The sequence below is a fragment of the Meleagris gallopavo genome, chromosome 1 (assembly GCF_000146605.3).
Source record: "Meleagris gallopavo isolate NT-WF06-2002-E0010 breed Aviagen turkey brand Nicholas breeding stock chromosome 1, Turkey_5.1, whole genome shotgun sequence".
Taxonomy (NCBI): Eukaryota; Metazoa; Chordata; class Aves; order Galliformes; family Phasianidae; genus Meleagris; species Meleagris gallopavo.
In genome coordinates this window covers 149471681-149491523 of record NC_015011.2, presented here as the reverse complement: position 1 = coordinate 149491523, position 19843 = coordinate 149471681, and the positions used below count along the sequence as shown (strand labels likewise).

Genomic DNA, 19843 nt, shown 5'->3' with positions numbered 1-19843 from the left:
TATTTTAATGCAGTAACTTATCTCTCTGATCATATGACTATTCTCTGACAGTGGAAGCTCCTATAGTTTCAGAAAGTACATAGAATAGATTTAAATCATTGAACTGCTGAAATCAGCTTAGTTTTTTGGAGATCATCTAGTCCAAACTCCTTTCTTCAAGTAGAGTCACCTACACAAGGGTGCTCAGAGCTGTGTCCAGTTGGGTTTCAAGTGTCACCAAAGATGGAGGCTTCACAGCCTCAATGGACAACCTGTTTCAGTTTTGCAATAAGGAAAATATTTGTTATAAATGAAATTTCTTAGTTTCAGTTTTTCGCTACTGCTCTTTTTTCTGTTAACTAGACATACTTCTTATCCCTGGCGATTCTCAAGACCAGGCTGGATGGTGTCCTGGGCAACCTGGTCTAGTACCAGATATGGAGGTTGGTGGCCCTGCCTGTGGCAGAGGGGTTGAAACTTGATGATCCTTGGGGTCCCCAAGCCATTCTATGATTCTATGATTCCATCCTCTTTGTACTCTCACTTCATTATTCATTTAGATATATTTATATGCATAGAATTTATATGCATAGATGAGACCCTCCCCGAGCCTTCTCATCTCTAAGCTCAGCAGTACCAGCTCTCTCAACCTCTCCTTGCATGTCAGATGATCCAATGTGTGTCCAAGGAATGAAACATCTTTAAATAAGTGTTGCCTGTTCTACACCAATTCTGTTACACAAACACAGTCAAATCAAGTTCATTTTCAGCCCATCTTTTTTTCCCCAAACATCACTGACTGGAAAATACTTTATTTCCACTAGGATTTTTGAAATTTCTGAATGTAAACAAACAGAAGATCAATAAAAAATCAGTAATTTTAGAATTGCTCAAAGCATGATAATTGTTTGGGGTTTTCCTTGCTTCCTTATTAGTTTGTTTTTATAAATCCATTAAATTGGAGGTGATGGTCTTTTCATATACTCTAATGGTTCAAACATTTATCTGAGTAAGTAGCCATGCATCTCTTAGGATCTACCCGCAAGCATGGAAGCAAACTGACACTAGTTCACTAATTCACTCTACTAAAGATATGAGCTGAATATAAGTTAGCCTGTTCTGCCCTGGAAGCAGTACAACTACCTTAGCCTCAGCTTGGTGGCCACTGAGCCCTAACACTCCTGACTTTCTACATTCAACCTTGTAGATATGCTTAATACCTATTTAAAGTACTTCAGTACTATTTAGTGGAATGTAGATAATAATAAATCTTTCTAACTGTACAAATAAAAGATACACTAAAATTTTAAAGTCTTTTAAAGTGTATATTTATAAAACTACTTAACAGAATAGGAAAAGGAGCGATTTAGATACATTTAACATTGAGTTGACATATACTAGAAGAAACCTGCAATGTTAAGATACAAGTTTTGTGTTTAAATCTGCTTTTCATTCTGAAACACCCTCAAGTATTTTACAAACCGACAGGTTGGAATGCTCGCACTTTCTAGCACTGAAATAGTTACCTACCTCCTAACTGAGACATAGCAGATGTCTCTGTGCAGAGTGCTAACCTACAGAACAAAGCAGTATGCTCTTCACCACCACACCACAGTTGATAGGAAAGAAGAAGCAGATTGTAATTATTTCAATTGGAATTTGGCAAAGAGCCCAGCATCAGCAATTCTGCTCCTCTGTAAGACAGCCGTGAAACATGATTGTACTCCAGGTTTTACCACTCATTGGAAAAGCTGGAATAATAATGTTGGCTGGAAAAATGGTTATTTGAATCAAAGCTGTAAGCTCAGACGTCTGAGTAAATCTAGACTAGAATTTCTATGCAAGAAATCTCTGGTATTTTAACTCCTAACTATAGCTTCTCTAGTCTTTTCTGCTTCTTTCACTGTAATGATTTGTTAGTGTAATTACAAGTAAAATAAATAGAGATAAGTGTAATTACACCTGCACTTATGTAATATATACATATATATGTATGTATGCAAAGACAGATAAAAACAAATATATGCATCGGTGTTTTTAAATATAAATTGCATATTGAATGTGTTTGTATATTATAATATTGTTTTATTCTTTTAGTCAACTAAAGAAGATTTTATGTTAGATTCTCTTGCATAAGCTACATACATATGTAAACAAATCTCAGATAACCTAAACTATATGTGAGACATTATTTTCCTTATGTAGGCTTTTGTGAGTTTTACATTAATGATTATGAAAATAACATTAAAAAAAATAAAATAGGCTGGTCCAGTATTTTATGTTTGTGTATAGGAATGGAGGTGTATATACATAAATATGTATCAAATGTGTGATTACTGTAGGTGTCAGTCACTGAAATATAGCAGATTTGCACATGTATATTGAGAACTCTTCAGCCTTACTGAGCAGACCACAAGAACAGCAGCCTAAAGGAAGGGATAGTACAAACTGAACCACTTCATGGACCAGTCAGCCATCAACACCACAGCATCAAATATACCCCCTCAGCAGCTAGTACAAGTCAGTATTTGAGGAACGTAAACTGGATGTATATCCTTGTTGCTATATAAATTCTAGTGTGTTTAGAAAACCAACAACAAGCAGCACAGTTAATCCCTAAATGAAACAGTCAAGACTGCAGTAGATAAAACTGGAGACAAGAGCAAGAAAAGCAAATTGTGGCAAGGGAGAAGGAACTAGGCTGTGAATGCTATGCTTTACGTACATAAATCTGTAGGATTTTAAAAGAAATATGCAAATCTATAACCTTACTGAGGACCAGAGATTAAGGGAAAATAAATGAAGAGGTCAGGAGAGGTATTAAATAAAACATTTACTTACAAGAGATTTCTTCTCTACAGGTGCTTCTGTTCCAAGCACAAGGAACTTGAAACTATATGATAAAAGTCCTGGGACCATAAGGAAAGGCAAATCTATAGCAAGTGCAGCAGGTCACCAACTAAGCCGGAGGAAACATAAGTGCCTGCAACCAAATGCCAATAGCATTTGGAAATGTATTTTGCAATGTAGAGATACTGCAAGCATAGAAACTTGTATGTTTGAACAACAGAATATTTAGATTGATATAATTTTCTACAGCTTTACTGAAGGTAAATTGAAATATGCATGAAATTACAGTCATCATACAAAGGTGATGGTTTTCACAAGGCTTATTCCGGGATAGAATGCACACAGATCTAAAGTTTCATGCCTTTTTTTTGTTATGCCCCTAATACAGCAGGATTTCTGACTATATATGGGTATGTAGAGAGATTGCAACTGGCATTTTGAGCAAAAACAAGCACAGCAAAGATAGGCATGACTGATTCTTTTAACAAACAATTTTGCAATGCGTATGCAAGTCTGAACTCTTTCCAATTTTCAACTAGCAGCATAAAGTTATCCTGACCAAAGACTTTTATTTTCAGTTCTGAAATACTCACTTTTTACCTGCTACTGTTAAATAATTGAGACCCCAGAGAAGAAATAACATCAGAAACATTTTAGTGAATTGAAATTTTGAATATTTTATTGATAATTTCATTAGTTTACACTGCCTATACCACAAGAGTTCCTATTTCCACAGAAGATCACAGAAAATGAAATACAGAATTATTTTACATAGCTATACAAAACAATTTTTAAAAAGTCCTTTTAACATTATTTCAATACAAACAACATTTTCTTGCTAAGCCTACTGTATCTTAATCAATTAAGAGGCATTAATACCTGAAATACCACAGCTCACAGTAGATGCTCCATAACCACTGCCTTTTCCGTTAGTTTCTCTGAGGTGTAGTACCAGTGCATCAGTTCAGTCCACCCAGTTTGAAATTTGCTCTCCTAACTCAGCTGTACGCAGGCAGAATCCAGAGCAGCAGCAAACATCTAACTGCCATCTGAAGGCCAAAGCATAGAGCTGTGCTGTAGCTTCTTCCAAGTTCATTTGTTTTCATCATGCGTCAGCTCTTCAGTCCACTGTGACCAATGACTCTTCCTCAGTCACGCTACACACTGAACTTCCCTCTGCAGTTGTTCTGCTATCTGCAACCCCCTGTTTGAGGCTGAAATGAGTCTTACATGGGATGCTTTAATCCAACAACTGATTTTATCCTCTTTTTAGCTTTTCAATTCTCTTGTCCAGAAAAAATAGTATTGAGCATCTTTTTTTGTTTTTTTTCTTTTTTTAATTCAAGGCAGCAAATTTCAGGCATGTGTTTTTTTAAAGTTCTGCCTTAATGCTGTTCCAACTGAATTGAATGTTTAACATTCGCTGATTTCAGATGTTCTATGAACAGATCTCTACTGAGAACTTTACAGAATGTCAGTGTTCACTATTAGAGAAATAGGTTTATGTAGAACATAAATGCATTTGATCCCTTCTGTGTATTAAGTATACGAAAGCAGAATTCTTGAATTTTTTTTTACAGAAAATGAGACCTTCAGCAAAAATACTGCTTTGAAAAATACTGAAAAAAAAAAAGACAAGAAGTGTACAAATATGTACGTACTACTTTGAAAAGTGGGCAGTATATGTGATCTTTATTTGCACTCACTTAGCAAGACTTGTCTTAAAGAGTTAATCCAGGAAAAATGAAAAATATTACACAATGCATCAGCTATATTTTAAATAAAAACAACAATCATATACATGTACAATATTGTAATGATATAAAACTTGATGAAAATAGCATTGACCAGTATTGAATTTAAGATTTAACTGATTATCCATTCTTAACAGAAGAAACACACTTCACAGAAAAAAGCTGCAGGCAGGGTGAAGTGACAGTCATGGCTTCCCACTTCCATGAAAGTGAAGCCAAAAGTGTTTCATAAATATGAATGTATTAAAAGTTCTGTTCTTCAGAGTTTCAGTATTACAGCAGTTGGGTGTTTGTGCTGCAGGTAACAGCAACCTAATGTTAGAAAACAAATGTATATACACACACTCACACACAGACACACAGAAACATGCTCAAATGCATGTGCTTAGTTCCTTTGTTTATACAGACATAAACTTATTAATTCTTGATGGGGCAACAGCAGGGATGGAATTCACCTCTCCTATTTTCAGTTGTCCTCAAGGTATCAACTACCTCAACTCCAGTGAGATAAACCTCACCCAAAGAAACATCAGCTGAACATTTCATAAAAACTGTTTTCATCCTGATCATATTTAAGGCACTTGATAAAAAAAAATCTAAAGTGAGTTAAGGCTGGACAAAAAAGGTAGAAGTCCTTTTATGTGAAATTTGGAAATTAAAAAAAAATCCTGAGTTTTGATAAATAATTTCATTATAATAACATGCCATGCCTACTGAAAAAATGTCTTTTATAAAAGCATGTTATATTTTTTTCTTGAAAGACTCATGCCTTAGTGCACAAAATTTGTTAATAAGTCTTTAGGGACATCTTTAACAAATTCATAGGACACGAATAGCCAAAGAATGACCTGTTATGTATGTACAAAATGTGTATTGCTCCTGGCAACACACACCATGTTTACTACAGGCATCTTTATCTTTCTGCTTTTTATAGGGTCCTGCCCACATTTTAATGCTTTATAATTAATTAAGCTTCACTAAACTATTTACAGAAGCAGAAACTAATCACACATCTTCTTAAGCTCATAAATGTGGCACTACCGAAAAAGAACATTTTAAAACAACATTGAGTGTGCTACATAATACTGCTCTTTCGAAGTACAATTTCTGAATTATTTTTCTTCGTGAAGACTTAAATCCATATGAAAACAAATGTTCAACTTCTCCCACTGATTTTTTCTTACATTTTTTCCACCTGCTGTTTCTGAAGGACAGTATACCAATTGCAGCTTTGACTGTCTCAAAAGTATCTTGAGAAAGCTGTCAGGGCTCTTGAATGCCCACTCATTACAAAGGGATACATACAATTTGTTTTCAGTTAAAAGTTGGTAGTTTCCAATACTAGCCATTGTTTGTATGGATCTATTACTCGAGGCTATTGCTTTTTGTGTGTTTTTCTCTCTTCTCTTGCCATTCAACACAAATAACATGGAAACAGTTAAATGGATCATACTCGAGTGCTGCTAAATGCACTGAATAAGCAAAGAGGCTACAGAACAGTATTTATACAGGCCTTGGAGGTTCCTTCCACAACAATGGGTGAAAACAGTCATCTGAGCAAAATACACTTTCAATTTGACTGCATCCTTTAATAATTCATTAACTACATCTATAAAACCCAGATAAAAAGTTCTACTTTTTTACATTTAAACTTGTATTACAACATATTTCAGGTTTTATTTAAAAATAAAAATAAAAAACCAAGAACAAAACAACAGTGATGGTGGTTAATCTGCTTTATAAAAGATAATATAATATATTGAGTTATAACAGAATACTGGCTTTGACCCAATTAAAGTATATTATACTGCTTAGCAATTACTGTGACTCCAGTTCCTACAACTGTTACGGTGAATACAAATGATGATTTAATATACAGGAAGCAGGGATCATTCGGAAGTGCTGATTCAGAAGGATTCAAGTGCTAACAATGACTTTTTATGCTATTTATAAATGACATTATAAATGTCCATGATTTTGAAAGCCACACAGATTTGGGGCAATTCTTTTTATCAAGTCTTCTTTGTGCAAAAACAAAACTAAAGTTTTCTGAATGCTACCATCTCATTAAAAGTAATTGCCACTTTTTCTTCAAAAGACACCAGTGTTAATATATGAGAATATACCTATTATACCTGTTTTATGAGGAACTGTACTTGTTACTGGAACGGAAATTATCATATCCGTGATCATTAGCTTTGAACTTTAAACACGACTGTCTTTCCTCCAGGGACAACAGATCTTTGGATTGGCACCAGCAACACAAACATGACTGTAAAAATGAAAGAAATGAACAATGAACATCTAGCACCATTTTGTTTTGCACATGTTGCAGGATGCATGGAAACACTGCCCTTCTTCAGTGGTACTCTATGAAAGAGACAATCTGTAAGCTCCCATGTCGGCAAGGCAATGTAAGCCAAAAATAGTAAGGCTATGCTCTGCACTGCTCAGATCACAACTAGCCACAGCAAACTGAGCACTGGATGGCAGGGAGAACAATGTTTCAGCCACATACATACCAGCTGAGTCTGGTCTGCAATTCTACATGCATCTGAAAATAAAATCACTTATTTTCTTTCATAATCCTTCCTGTAAAAAAATTATGGAGTAATCTGTACTTCTTAAGCAAAGCGCTGTTTAGTTCATTTTTAGAGGGAAAAAAAGATAACTAAGTTGGAGAATGGTAAAAAACTACACAAATTGTAGCAGTTGTACTTCAGCCCTCTTGCTGAAGTGTTACAGACTGACTGGCTTCTGAAAGTCCTCCTATGGTCCTGACAGGAGGGGTTATTACATGGTTTCTGTCCCAGGCTTTTTCTCTCTGCACAATCATAGCTTTGACTGTTGTGTGTTCTTAGCCCGTTATTCCTTCAGAGTGCCAGCAATGTAGACAGGGAAGATGAGGTCAACACTTAAAGCTTTTGCAACGTGTTGTAAGTATGAGGGAGACATCACTGCACTACTACACTACTAGATGTAGACCTGACTGGTATCTGAAAAATATAGCCACTGAAGAATTTACACAACTAGGTAATAGGCCTAGCAGTGATCAACTGTTAAATGTCTTGCAACAAAAGAAAAATCTAAGAACTACTGCACAGCAGTGTAAGAATCTTGATAAGAACCTCATTGTCTGAAGACAGTGAGCGGCCTCAAAAAAGCTCAAAGAACACCGGTGATGTTTAGTGCTGCTGGATGTCAGATCTAGACATTTTATGAGCAGACACGGTAGATCTGCCTGGCTGTAAAGCTGCAGGACTGACGAGAGAAGGGCTGCAAACCAGAGCCTGAAGTCCTATGTGGAGAATGAGTGCCCAAGGCTATTGATACAAGCCTAGACAAAACTACTAGCAGATCAGACCTTTCCCTTAGCATTTGAAAGTGACAAGGGAATACTCATACACTCTTTGTTACCTATGCACCTACTGAACCAAGTGCTCAGTCAGTTTCTGGGGAACACAGGGTCAGTGTGTTCCCTCTGTTGGATCGCAGAGGATACGACTACACGAATCTCTGCAGAGCAGCCCGAGACTGCTTTGTCAGGGCTCTCAAAGTGGCCGCATGCCAGGACCAGTCAGGAAATGATGTAGGCTTATGACCATGGTGCTAGGAAGGTTTATTACACGTTATGCTATTTTGTTTTCTTTTTTAACTCTATGAATCCTCAGTACCTTTCTACACAGCTTCAGAGGGAGAGGGTGAGAATACTTACCGTAATCCAAATGAAATTTAAAGTAAACTTCAACAAAGGTTTAAAACACTTTGTGTGTGTGCTAGACAATGAATTTTACAGGTGACACCATTTCTTAACCAGAGGTGCAACTCCCATTAGTCTCTTACCTTAAAGCAGTTTTGGAATCTCTTGCTCACCAAATACAGAGCAATTGGATTGATGCAGGAATTCAATGAGGCCATGTTAATGCCAATGTAGTCCATCACAAGAAAAAGCTGCGTGAAAATTAAAGAAAGTGAGACTTCTAATTTTCTTGTAAAATGTTTACAGTTATGAAGACTGTTTTCCACTATACTCAACAAAGAAGAAATGTGATAGTAAAGGGACCTCTGTCAATAGTATTAACTCATGCAGGTAACGATTGTGCTTAATGACAAAGTTTGAATCAGCAGACCATTCTCATGAAAGTAATTTCAAAAGATCCAGTTGCCTTAACTTCTGGGAGGAAATATTCCCAATGTTTTCTTCACAGATTTAATCCTATCTATTCAGTCAAAATGGAAAATAGGGACAGAATTTCCCCCACATCCACATAATGTCACTACATAGAATGAGATCCCCAAAAGGGATCGGGAAAAGACTGGACAAACAGGATAGAAGCCCTCTGTTTGTGGTCTTCCTCTTAGTTTCCCAACTGTTAATGGAGTGAAACACGAATGTTCTAGATAAGGAAGAAGAGAAAACTTCAGACATACAGAACAAGTTAATTAATTGGGAAATCCAAATATCCTTATGGAGAATGTCAGCAGCACATATATATTTTATTTGTGTAGTCTCACCTTAAAAGTTCACATCTATTGGGGTCCTTTTGATCATAAATAGTGAGTTTCAATATTCTGCTTAAATGAAGTGGAAGCCAACACAAGGCAAAAACAAGTACCAGGCAGAACACAGTCTTGGCCACCTCGCGTCTCTGAAAATGAAAATTGGAAAGAACATCGCTGTAGTTTCTGTGTCTCTCTTGATGGTTGTTCCCTTCTAATATCCAAATGTTTAATAAAATAAAATCCCTATAAAAATAGGAGTTATGAGAACATCAGAGTACTTTATTTTCTTGGAATATGTACTTAATGTTCTTTGTTGTTTTAGATGTCTTGCACCAATTCTCTGTATCTCTAATTTACTGAAGTATGAGTAATGATATGAAAAATCACAGACATAAACAGTCTTTTAAATCAAAATGAGGAAGATAGTCATCAGCTCAACCACTTTCAAAGGCCAGCTAGTTTTCAACTGCATTTTCTTGCACTTTGATCTCAGTTCTTCCATTCATGGTTCTAAGAGATTGAAATTATAGCTTTATCAAGGTAAGAAGATCATGCTTATTTACACCACCATTGCAAATTAGCATGCAAAATTAGCTATTAGAAAAGCATGGATCACAAGTATAATTTACAGTACAAATGTAAATTAATTATCTGTTTTTAGAATTCCATTCATGACACATGATATTTCCGTCTGATACACTACTAACTTGGAGTGTATTCTGTAATGTGTTTTGTTCTGATACTGATAACCTTACTACAGTTTGGCATGAAATTAACCAGTTTCAATATCATGGGATGACCTTAGTTTTAATCACAAAATACCCAGCTCTCATTATTACAAAGAAATAAGCCTATAAAATCTGGAGTATTGACAGCAGATAAGAACAACTGTCTTGCGATCATCACTGAACTTAGGTTTCTAATCGCTTTGATACATACATGAGTTTATTAGCACCACTGCTATGAAGTACTCCTTAGTAGTTATCTTGAAGTTGTCATAAAAGAGTAAGACAATGATGTGGCAGTAAAGTCAACAAAGTTGTCAGGGATAAATTTTACCTGTTTTAAGTGATCATTTAAAGCAATCTGCATCCCGCTTTTCTTTCGTAACATCTCACAGGTCATGAGAGTATAGAAAAGTGCTGTGATAGCCAGTGGCAAACAGAAATAAAAGCTGAACAGCCACCAGTCTTTAGCTTGCTTGTAAAACTAGAAGAGGGAAAAAGAAAAAAAAAAAGCATTGTTAAGAGTTAACTGTTGACAATTTTGAAAAGTATACTATAAAAAATTGGTCAGTCTGTCCTGAAAAAATATCTATATAAGGTGTATGTTACAGCTGAGAAAACAGGACAAGAAAGCAATGTGCCCTCAACTCACAAAAAGATAGTCTTCTGAAGGTGCTTATTTAGCTAACATACTTCAGAAATTTGCCAGTATTTCATCGGAACATGTTCAGATGCATTTCTCATACACTTGTGAACACTGTGATCCACAGAACACTGGGGAGGTTGAAGCAGCTGTTCCAGAGAGCTGTGATACCAACTTTGGTGTCTTACCATCATAAAGGATGTTTTCTGTGTGGGGTGAAGCAGGCAGATTCTGAGATCCTTTCCCCTGTACTCCATTGTTATCATGTCAAATGCAATAGCTTCAGGAACAGCCAATACCACTGATATAACCCAGATGAGTACAATTTCAACAGCAGTCCACTTTGGCACTCCAATTCCTTTAATTCGACTCCAAGAAGCAACTGCTCTGTACCTGAAGTAACAGCATACGTTTGCAGATTAAAAGCACAAAGAAACAAAAGAAGCTGTCTGGTTTAACTGGCTTTTAAACTCAGCTTCTTAATTGAATGGAAAAGAGAATTTGGGGCAATGCCCTTATTTAAGAGAGTACAGAGTTTGAGGGAAAAATGGGTCTCACCTGTCTATACTGAGGGCACACAAACTCAACACTGTGATGCCCACTGATGCTTTTTGAATGAAGGGCACTAATTTACACATTTCCACACCAAAGGGCCAGTCCTCTGCAAGTAGCTGTAAAAGGAAAGCAGCCATTAGAAATGAGCAATTTTTAAAAATAATTCCCTTACATGCAACATATTGTCTTTCTATTTTTTTTTCCAGCTTGTAAAACTTCATTAGAACCATTTCAAAAAAGAGACCCTAAAGTGAATGTCCTAAAAACTGAACAGTAGCAACACAGCCACAGGCTGAGCACGAATATGCATAAAGGCCTAATCCTGACTTCTCAAGCCCTGCAAATTCAATTCATTTTGCTTCCAACTTCACCACTTCAGTGTTTATGGTGAAAAAGTGAGGATTTCCCACTTCATATTGGTTTTATTTGACTTGAGTGTTCATGGCTTTTCCTGAAAATAACTCTCCATTTACTGGAAACAGAGAAAACAACTCAAGGCTGATTGGAACAGAGACACAATCAACAGCCGCACACCTCGGGTGGGGGTTATTTGAAACCTGAGTGTCGAGGCTTCCTCAGCTGAGAAGATGGGTGAGACAGGAGGGCAATGTGTTTTTTGCTGACCATGAGGGGCCTTCTTGAGGGTCCTCCTTCCTTCCACTCAAGGAATGCAACTAACTTGTTTGATATAAAGATTTCACAGCATGTAAGGTAGACCAGATGAATGCTGTTCTAGAGATCTTTATTGATCAGTTTTGCGATTCACCAATAATTTGCAATACTACACCCTGTATCTACTTCTATCACAATCTCTGTTTCTTATACTTGCATAGACATCTTCTGGCAAATCCCCACTGCTGCACTCTTGCTGATTTAGAGAACAAGTCTTACTGGACACAGAAAGCACCTTCCTCACAGATGAAGCTATAAACTGTTTGCTTGTAGCTTCAGTTTAGAAATATTTAATCTCTGTACTTCACTGCAAGCTGCTTTAATGGTTCAAACACATCACAGCCGCGGCCAAATCTTCCAATTCCTCATAAAAACATGGCTCTCCAGAACAGAGGTTAAGCCAAGAAATAGTCACAACTGTTTTATACAAAAGTAAACCTTCTGACTTTCTGTAACTAGTTACATTATCTAAGCTCATCTCTACAGATCTGTTTTTCGTAACTATCTTCAAATGAGGCCTTTTGGATCTATTGCAGAGAGAGGACTTCAACATGTAAAAACAGAGAGAAGGAGCACGAGATTACAAAATCCTTCCCTCAGCTCTGATCCCCTCAGACATCTTTTTTAAAGGGAATGTATGAAAATAAATAGATCACTATGTAGCATGGATTCTGCTGAGGATCTAAATGACTGAAAATAACCAAAGCGTTGCCCACTGATGCTAGTTTTGTTTAGGGAAGTCTTCAAGCACACCTACATATGTGTTAAAGGATAACCAGTTACATGGGCTAGAAAACTTTTCAAGAGTACTGGTATAATTTAAATATAATTTTATTTCCATATGAAGCAAGTTAAGTACATTTCATGACCATGTGCTTTTGGAAATCCCTATGAAGTGACCAGAATACCTCAAAACCCTGCTTTAGTCATATGCTGCTGAAATGGGATCTTTGAAAGAACAGCAGCAAGAAAATTGTAATACAACCCTGCTTTGATCTACTTTTTCCATGATATCCTTAAGTTGGATGAGGAGTGTAATGCCTTTGCAGAAACAAAGCAGAAAAATAAATTCTAAGGATTTATGTTTCTTGAGTTGCATGGAAAGCAATAAAGCAGAGGAAATAGGGAGAAGGCTGTAAGGACTGTACAGCATGTTTTGCTTCCGTGATGTGGGAAAATAACTCAGACTGTAATTAAAGTATTTTCAGCAAAGCCTCTCCCTGAGACTTCTTTTTAATTGCTGAAGGGGGATGACAGTAACAAACTCTTATTAAAATTGCAATGTGAATAATTACAGGTTTTCTAAATGTACACTCTAAAGAATCAAATGATATCTGGACTAATTTATACATATCAATTAGCCAGTGAATCTCCACTCTATCACACACCAAGTTGCTAGAGAAATCAAAGACTTAATAGAAAGCATTGTACGCTTCTTTATAGTATCTATTGTATATTGTACATTTGTATATATTAAGTCAGAACCTATTCATAAAAAACCTTGTTAAAATGGAAATATTTTGCTCTTCACCAAACAGAAATCCAGAGCATTGATCAAGTTTCCGCTGACAGATCCTACCGAAGAATTTTAGCTACAGCTAGCTGGTGTCTGTACAAGACATTCCCTCTCTCTCTCTTCCTAAAATCACAACCATTTAGCCACGCATGAAACTTCCCAGAACTAATGCTTATCTCTCAGGTACAGACAGTCACACCTGTGCTCCGAGCTGCCTGGATCAGAGCCAGCTCCAGTTTGGGAGCCATATGGCTGGATTATAATTGCACTGCACATGAGTGAATGTGCACTTCTGAGAGAAAGGGGGAATTAGTTTGGGTTTAGCATCACATCAAAATATTACTTGCATTCAGCCAGCTTTTAAATCAGAGGCAGAATGGATGCACAGCTGTCTGCCTTGGATTGGAAAAGCATGTCCTTTATCTCATTGCAGCTGATGTGTTATGAAATTTGAGCATTTTAATGCATGAGTCATTCATTTCCTTACCGTGGTATTGCAAGTAGCTAATGATATACTTTGCAGCAAAAGCTTGAAAATACAGATAGTAAAAGGAAGAAGTATTTTAATTGCTGAATTACATATGCTTCCTTATTGTTTGTTTGTCCTCTGTATTTCCATCTCTTCAAAACGCTGCCTTAAAGTATAGTGAAAAACTTCTGTAAAGTATTCAGTAAGAAACCATTATAAAGCATTTGCAGACTAGAACAACTGTTAATCTTAGTTTTGTATTGAAACAGTCTAATACAATTTCATATGGGTATAACAGTTTTTTTATGATTCATGGCAGGGTATCTGTAATAACAAGAGTCCCATTTTACAAGTGACAAATGACTCTGAGTCATGAGATAATGCCAAATGGCAGGAAAGGGAAAAATAATATTGCATTTTCAGAAGTAAAACGTCAAAAGAACTCTACCACTGGCAGTATTCAGAGTGGTGTTTTCCAATGTTTTATTGTCATTTGTTTTGCATGGACAGTTCCAGCTGCTAAGACTGAAGTGCTGAAAATCAGTGCAGGAGAGTTGGACTACGTGATCTATAATGGTTTCTTCCAACTCAGATGATTCTATGAAATAGCACACTGCAGAATGATGAGAAATTAAATTGAAATGAACTACTTCTATCACAATCCCTGTTTCTACATCTGATGCACTCCTAGCAAATACTTTCTCAGGCCAGGCTTCAGCTGATGTGAAAGTTGCTCAGCAATGAAAGTAGCCCCAAGAGATATTGTGACTCAGAGACACACCTGCAAGTTACAGTTCCTACCCTCTCCCTCTTGCTGCGTAGGAAAAGAGGGATGTTAGTAATCTGCTATGGAATATCCCAGCATGTGGGAGCAATGCACCACTCCTGTTGGCCCAGCGGCTGCAGCCAGCAGCCCAAGGGCTGATGCCATAGCTCCAGCTCACCACTGTTGGCTTTCCACAGTCAGACATGAAGTAACAGCAAGGTGTGTGCTTATTTACATCTCTGTCCTAATTCGAAGTAATGAATGCACATGGAAACACTAAGCAGAACTTACTTCCTCCTGGCTGAGCACTTGCACTACATCTAGTTCACAGTGGGGTAGGACTTGATATTCGTATTTATGAATTGCAGAGCTACACGTGAAATCAGGCATGCAGGTATACAACTAATTCACAAGCAACACTTTTTGTTATATCTGTGAAACAATTGGCAGATTTTCACTTTTTAGACAAGGATGTCAGGCGGATAAAGATTTTTCAGTATTTCACAGGAGCAAGAGTTCTCCACAACATGTGTTTGCCCAGGAAATTAAGCTTACGGTCAGAGATGACTCAGACAATATTACAAAATGTACTAGTATTTAACGATGATTAGGATTTATTCATATGTCAGAATGGGATCTTCTCTTCAGACAAGAAAATTAGTTTCTTTTTTCACAGTTAAGCTAAGAATGTCTTACTGATCTATCCAATTAACAGTCTAAATCTCAATGTGCAACACATGATTAATTCCCTTTTCATCTGCCTTTATTCATAAATTTTGCTTACCAATTGTATTTTTTGGAAAAAACAAACCAAAAAACTGAATTAAGATGAAAACAGTATCACACACACATGTTGAAAATGACAGAAGCCTTGTAAGGTCTTGTCAAACTCAGAAGTTTCTGCAATCTCATAAACCCAGTGGAGGACTGCATCAAAAGTAACCATAAAGAAAGTTCTTCTACTGTAAGACTGGGGAGCATAAATGCAGAACAGAGCTTAAAAAAAAACAACCGAAAACAAAACCAAGTGAGAATATGAAAACTTGTTTTGAAATTTGTCACATACATCTTTAAGTGAATGTATGCATAACAAATATATGCACAGTGAAAAAATTACTCTAGATTTAGAAATCTATGCTGATGTTGTTTAATGTACTCTGGTTTGGAGACCCATAGTGAAAACTGTTTGCATGCACTTCCACCATACAGGCATTACTGCTACTCCGCATATTGGATCTCAGTGTAGATTCTTCCCTTCTAACTACATAACAAAGTTACCCCCATCGTCTCTGGAGTCCAGTTAGGTTATTTTGCTGGACCATTCAAAACGGTGTCAAACTTAAAGGGGGTAGATTTAGGCTGAATTTAAGGAAGAAGTATTTTGCAGTAAGGGTAGTGAGACGATGGAACAGGTTGCCCAAAGATGTGGTTGATGCCCTGTATCTGGAGATACCCAAGATCAGGCTGGACAGGGCTCTGAACAACCAGATGGAGCTGTAGGTGTCCCTGTTCATTGCAAGGGAGTTGGATGAGATGACCTTTGAAGGTCCCTTCCAACTCTAAGGATTCTATGATTTGCCAAGTGCCCACAACCTCCATTCATTGACAATGAAGAAATCCTAAACCAATTAAACACCCTACAAAGCTGAATTTGGCCTTAGATCATTTTCTTAGATAAACACCAATTTTTGCTCCTTCTCTGAAATTCCTTTCCTCTACTCTTAAATTACACTCTGTGATAAAGGAATCCATCACAGTATTTCCAGGTAGACATTCTTCCTCATTTATTTATTCTCAGTAGACTGATAACCGGAGTTCAGAAAGCCACACAAGAGTCTGTGAAGGCTATGATCTTTCCCCTGTTAGATATTCATTGGAACATGACCATAAATTTAGTTTAATATAAGAGAATGAATATTAAAAAAGAGAGAGGTCAACTTAAGAAGAGAAAGGAGGGTGTTACACAGTTTGGTTAGTTCTTAAAGCTACACATTTTGATATCGCTACAGATATACATATAAGAAGCAGAGCTACTGTTGTGGAAAGGCATTAAGTTTGTCCTGATGTTGTTTTGGTATCTGACACATGAGACATCACCTTTGTCAGTTCGGGAAGCTAAGTGTCAGCCTCCCAGATCTGTACCGTCAGAAGAACAAACTGCCACTGCTTTCCAATTTCCATAGATTAAGTGAAGAGAAAGTCTAATAAATTAAAATCTAACAATGAACAAAGACATGGTGGTGGAGCTGATCTAGGCATAAAGCATATTTGCAACCACTACAACTGGCAGCAATTTGGCAAAGCACCTTGCTGCAGAATGAGAGTCTCAGACTTTTCTTTACTTCACTCTGAAGTTCAGGGGATACAGCCAAAGCCAGCTTGATTCCCAGGACCCTGAAAGATGAAATACCTTCCAGGTTCTGCTTCCCAAAACACAGTGCTCCTCTTTCCCTAATCTTGTATCTGTTCTGCTGATAGTGTGAATGATTCCAGTGTTACCCATCTTCTACTGAACGTATTCAACACATTTATCAGCTGCAATGGACTAATTAGTGTGTTACACATTGGACTGCCTCTATCTCACAGTATATAGAAAATCTGGTTTTCTTCAGATACACTCAAATGAGTGATGTAAAAGTTCATTTGTGTAGTTTTTCAGCTCCTTGGACACCACTCACTTAACTCAAATACTCACAGGGGACATCTTTTGCAGTTATCACATTTAATAGCTAAAAAAATGATGCTCCTAGTGTGAATTCTGAGTTCTCTCTTACAGATCTGTCTGGAAAGTGTTCAGGGACACTTCCATGCACTCTACTCCCAGAGCAGTTAAGGAAGCTGATGGCATTTAACAGAAGAAATCCTTTCACTTTTTTGTTCATGTTGCTGGCTAAGTGAGGATCTGGTAGCAATTCTGAACATCTGTTTCATTCAGTTGGAAATTGTTTCAGCTTGCAAATTACAACAGTGAAGCACACTTGTTTTACAAACTGCGTCCTTGCTAGCCTTTGTTTTCCCACATTGCTGGGTGATTATGGCAGCGTGATTATGGCTTCGCTGCTCTGTGGGTGCTCTGTGGGTGGAATTAAATGGATGCAGAATTGATAAGAAAAAGAGTTATCACCTTAAATTGAACACATGCTTCATACATAAAGTCTGCCTTCATATTTACTCCCATTTATTTAAAAGCCTTGTTTTAAAACAGCCAATATTTCACTCACTGTTCTAATGGATAATACAGTTCTGTTATGGGCTGCTCACCAAGATGAGCGGGCATGCAGCAGATTCAGCACCTGTGGGCCACAGCTCAGCTCCCAGCCTTATCCTCCCAGCACAACAAAACCCTGGGCTTGCAGCTGGTATAATATTTACCAGTTTGCCTCTGACCCTTTATTCCTCCCACTCCAACCTACCCACGCTGATATACTTAATGGCATTCAATTGAGATAAGGACAGCAGCATGTTATTGCACTTTATCACTGATTTAATTTTGAAATAGTGTCACTGAGATTGCGAAGTCTCGTGCTGAGCAACTGTTACCCCCATACTCTTTTTTGGAAACAGAAGGGAAACAAAATGGTTCATCTGTTCTAAAAAATACAGTTTTTCACAACGGTTTGTTTTGTTTAGTGAATTCCAGACTCGCACAGCTCTCACAAGAACTATGATAAACACACCGTATGGGAAATACACTACAAACTGAGGAGCTCTCACGTAACCCAGATTACCCAGCTCAGGAATTTAATGCAACCAGGATGAGCTCTGAGTTCCCTGTTTGGTAATACAGTACTTTAGAAGGATAAAATATCCTTCTATTCTATATTCTATTCTATATTCTAGTGGTTGGCGACCCTGCACATAACAGGGCAGTTGAAACTAGATGATCATTATGGTCCTTTTCAACCCAGGCCATTCTATGATTTTGATGCTAAGATCTAGCATTCTCCCATTTCAACAGCTTCTGCAACTCATCACTGCAGACACAGAAGACTAAACTGAAAACCTGTCCCTCCAACAGGTTTTTCCAAAGATAAAAGTAATGCAGCCCAGAGCTTTAAACCACATAAATGAGGAGAAGTAAGAGATGAAGTCTTTGCTCACATTATGCAGTAGCTGATCAAAGAATGAGACTTGAGCTGGATGGGGCTTTTTAAAAGGTCATCTGGTCCATCTACCCAGTGGGTGCTCAAGGACATGCACACTGTCCAGGCAGAAAGTGCTCTTTTTTACCAGCATCCCCTTCCAGAGCACTCATCCCACTAAAGTATGGATTCACACACACAATGAATCCATAAGGATATATATGCTGCTCAAGTCGGTATATGGGACATACTGTGCTCCTGTGCCAAGCCACATCACATTAAAGAGCAGAAAGCAGCAGGTGTGGCTACGTCCTGCAGCTCATGCTGCAGCACTAAGAAATAGCTCACAGCTCCAGACAGGACAGCACCACACCCATTATCACCCCAAGTATGGAACAAACATTTCAAAGCCCCTTTATGCTGACTGTGTGGGTCCCTGTGAAGGACCCACCAGCCTTTTCCCAGTGGAACAGATGGATCTGAGCGGTACCCACATATGTGCCTTGCCTATGTTTCTCTGGGGAAGGAGAGGTGTACCATCCGGTACTTAAAAGGAGCTTATAGGCAGGAAGGACACCAACTTGTAACAAGAACAGATAGTGATAGGACAAGGGGGAATTGCTTCTTTCTGAAAGAGGGGAGATTTAAGTTAGATGTTAGGGGGAAATTTTTTACTCAGAGGATGGTGAGGTGCTGGCATAGCTGCCCACAGAAACTGAGAATGCCCCAACCCTGGAGGTGTTCAAGGCCAGGTTCGATGGGGCCCTGGGCAACCTAATCTAGTTAGTGAGTGGCAGCTCTGCCCACGGCAGGGGTTTGGAACCAGATGAGCATTAAGGTCCCATACAACTTAAGCCATTCCATGATTCTATGACTCTATAAAACAGAGCATTCACCTGCTGCCCAACCATCTTTCATCCCTAGGTCAGTGCCGGCTTCCAGGTGACTTTGTTGCCTGCCCACCTCCAGGCACAAATCTCTGCCTTATTTCCAGCCAGGACAGGGCCCGTCTGGCTGTGAAGGAATCACATCCACACTACACCCGGTCTACTCACCTTGTAGACGCTGATGGGGATGTCGATGATGATGTGCAGCAAGTCACCCAGCGCCAGGCTGGCGATGAGGATGTTGGGGCCGTTCCTCATGCATTTGTTCTTATAGATGATCCGCAACAACGTGGAGTTGCCGATGATGCCCAAGACGAAGACCAGGCATGACACCACCGTGTTGATATACTTGAAGGTCTCCTTGATCTCCGTCTGCCCGGTGCACATCGGGGGCGAACCCGAACGCGGCCGCCCTCCGCCCGCTCCCCCGCCGCCCTGGGGC

General features: G+C 38.2%; 1 protein-coding gene across 1 annotated transcript in view; it reads right to left on the bottom strand.

Moving 5' to 3' along the window:
* Window positions 1–3486: 3486 nt before the first annotated feature.
* The window catches only part of EDNRB (endothelin receptor type B), a 54802-nt gene continuing 38445 nt past the window's right edge, over window positions 3487–19843 (bottom strand). The window contains exons 2-8 of the mRNA XM_019612055.2: window positions 19570–19839; window positions 11013–11125; window positions 10643–10847; window positions 10146–10295; window positions 9099–9232; window positions 8427–8534; window positions 3487–6855 (exon numbers count right to left, since the gene is read on the bottom strand). Of these exons, the coding sequence (XP_019467600.2) occupies window positions 8522–8534; window positions 9099–9232; window positions 10146–10295; window positions 10643–10847; window positions 11013–11125; window positions 19570–19839 (885 nt within the window). The 3' untranslated portion in view covers window positions 3487–6855; window positions 8427–8521. The remainder of the gene's footprint in view (window positions 6856–8426; window positions 8535–9098; window positions 9233–10145; window positions 10296–10642; window positions 10848–11012; window positions 11126–19569; window positions 19840–19843) is intronic.